Genomic DNA, 2503 nt, shown 5'->3' on the forward strand with positions numbered 1-2503 from the left:
CAAAGTCAAAGTGTGCCAAATCAAAAAAGAACAGACATAGTATTGTATTTTATTTTGCTTCTAATTCATTGATTAAGTTAAGTTTTAGATTAGATTGAGTTGGGTTGGGTTGAGTTGAGTTGGGTTGGTAATGGTTTAGTAATGGTTTAGATTCTTATTGAGTTGTTTTACTTATCAGAACTCTACGTGTTGTCTGGCATAAAACATACAGTGCTATACTAAGCCAATAAGAGTTGTGCAATGACAATAAGCTTTATTACTTAAGTTGAGGTAGAATTGAGGTGAGTAGAGTAAACAAGCTATCAGTGAGACAGTTCGAGTAAATGGGCGAGACGGGCCCAGAACAGACTGCTTATGAGTATGTGAAGAATAGGAGAATTGGGCATCCAACTGGACTTGAGAGAGGATGCAGACGATGACATGGTATTATGCGGTGTATCAGTAGTAGCATTAGTGGTTAGATATTCTACACACTCATGAATAGTAGAGGCAGTTGTGGTATTTGTTAATTGAGATTTAAACTGAGCTTGTAGTTTTTTGATCTTATCTAGTAGAGGCTTAAACCATTTTGAAACTTCCTTCAAATCATCGATTAGCTGCTTGATAGTTTTAGCTGTAACTTGGTCCATACTATTGTTGTATGCCTCATCAAATTCACGATCCAATCGATTTATATAACCAGGTTGCTCAAAAGCCGATTTATACTTATCTTCTAACCCAATACTATGCGATAGTTTTTCTCGCACCTTCTCGGCAGCTTCATCTGCTGGCATGCTCTTTATCATAGCAGCAATGTTTAGTTTCAAAATGTCGTCTATGTACTTCTGTTCGTCATTGCTGATTGTGATATTAGGATAAGCACTTAGAGGTGTATTAGAAAAGTTTGAAAGGCTAGAGAGCATCAGCTGCAGACGTAGTATCTCGTACAAGAAGTGTCTGAGCTGTTTCTGAGCACAAAGGTCTATGTTAGATACAGTTGAGTTTTTGATAAGCGGCTTCCAAGTTTCAAACGCTTTTTTGTTACTATATTTAGCCCAATCAAATGACAGGACGGGAAAGTAGAAAACATAGAAAATACTATAAGTCTGTATAAGATATCTAACATCATTGTGAAGGTCTTTATACTGACTCAAATCCAATGATCCACGTGAAGAGAGAGCGTCCTTTCCTGCAGTACTCTTTGTTAGCTTTTCAAGCTCAACAATATAGCGCTGACTTATAGCATATCCCTTTTCAAAGCCATTTATGGCACTCTCTATTGCAAGCAAAAGAGAACCTTTCTCAAGATCATTAGGACAAGTCTTAGCATCCAGACTATGGATTCGGCGGCACTTGTTCATCATTGTAGCAATACGCTTTGTATCATAATCACTTAACAACCCAAGTTTTAACAACCGCAACCACATATCTACATAATAACTTGATGGTTTATGACCATCAAATACATCCCCCTCCTTAAATTTCATCTCTGAACACTTTGGATTAGCATCATATTTAATTGCCTTATCGGCTATCTGCTCACCATTCTCATATTTAAGACAATGGTCTTCCCAGTTTATCTTATTCTTATTATCATCATCAGCACCAGTCATTTGACCACTAGTTATATCACTACTCCAACCCAGCAACCAAGCCAGACCAACTCCTAACATTCCAAAAGAGAACTTCATCCTGTCCATCTCTCCTCAAAGCTTACATTTATACTTTCTTCAAACCTGATCTACGATCATCATACTAATATAATATCATACTAACCCAATAGTGATTTAAGGTGCAAAGATCGAGTAGGTATTGGGTTGGCATTAGTATTGGTATTAGTATTGATATTGGTGTTGGTACTGAGTTATTTGCGTTGCAGTATGTTTCAGAGGAGATAAGCACAAGTTAGCGCATCTTTATTCTTCATCTGCAGTTCCAAGAGCGACGAACTATTGGGTTAAGTACTGAGTTAGGATGGGAGAAGATGGGTTAAGATGGGAGAAGGACAAGAAGATGAAGATGAAGAACCCAACTTTGGATATACATCGAGACAGTCATAGCTTTCCTAAGCACGTGTTCGACTATGTCTTTGACTCAGTACTACTAACCCAATACTAACCCAATACTAATTCCTTCTTAGAACACGACAATTGAGGACTTAAACAGAACACTGCCCCAATGCGTCTATTGATGAGTTAGACTGACTCAGAGTTAGTATTGCCGTGAATGGACAAATTTAATAGAATACCAACTTAATAAAACACCAGCCCAATAAAACACCAACCTTATCTATCGCTGGTTTATGGCCATATTAGCACTGCAATGTCTTTTATCAAGTAGATCTGGTTGGGTTGAAATAAGATGGCGTCATATTAAGTTGGGTTAGTGTTGTGCCCTAGGGGAGGATAATGACCTCTCATCCAAATATACTCAACGAGAGACAAATCATCATTCAGGCTGATGTCGGGTTTATTGATTAGAGGTTCGAGTTGAGGTTCTGGGGTGCGAGTCTGAGTCGTTTCTA

General features: G+C 38.1%; 1 protein-coding gene across 1 annotated transcript; it reads right to left on the reverse strand.

Moving 5' to 3' along the window:
- Positions 1–302: 302 nt before the first annotated feature.
- Positions 303–1652, reverse strand: NEHOM01_2506 (uncharacterized protein; the record flags this gene model as incomplete). Its single annotated transcript, XM_051491382.1, has 1 exon — positions 303–1652. One exon carries the CDS (start codon positions 1650–1652, stop codon positions 303–305), a length of 1350 nt encoding a protein of 449 aa, XP_051347342.1.
- Between the last annotated feature and the right edge of the window lie 851 nt (positions 1653–2503).

The sequence above is a fragment of the Nematocida homosporus genome, assembly GCF_024244095.1.
Source record: "Nematocida homosporus strain JUm1504 chromosome Unknown 4458, whole genome shotgun sequence".
NCBI lineage: Eukaryota > Fungi > Microsporidia > Nematocida > Nematocida homosporus.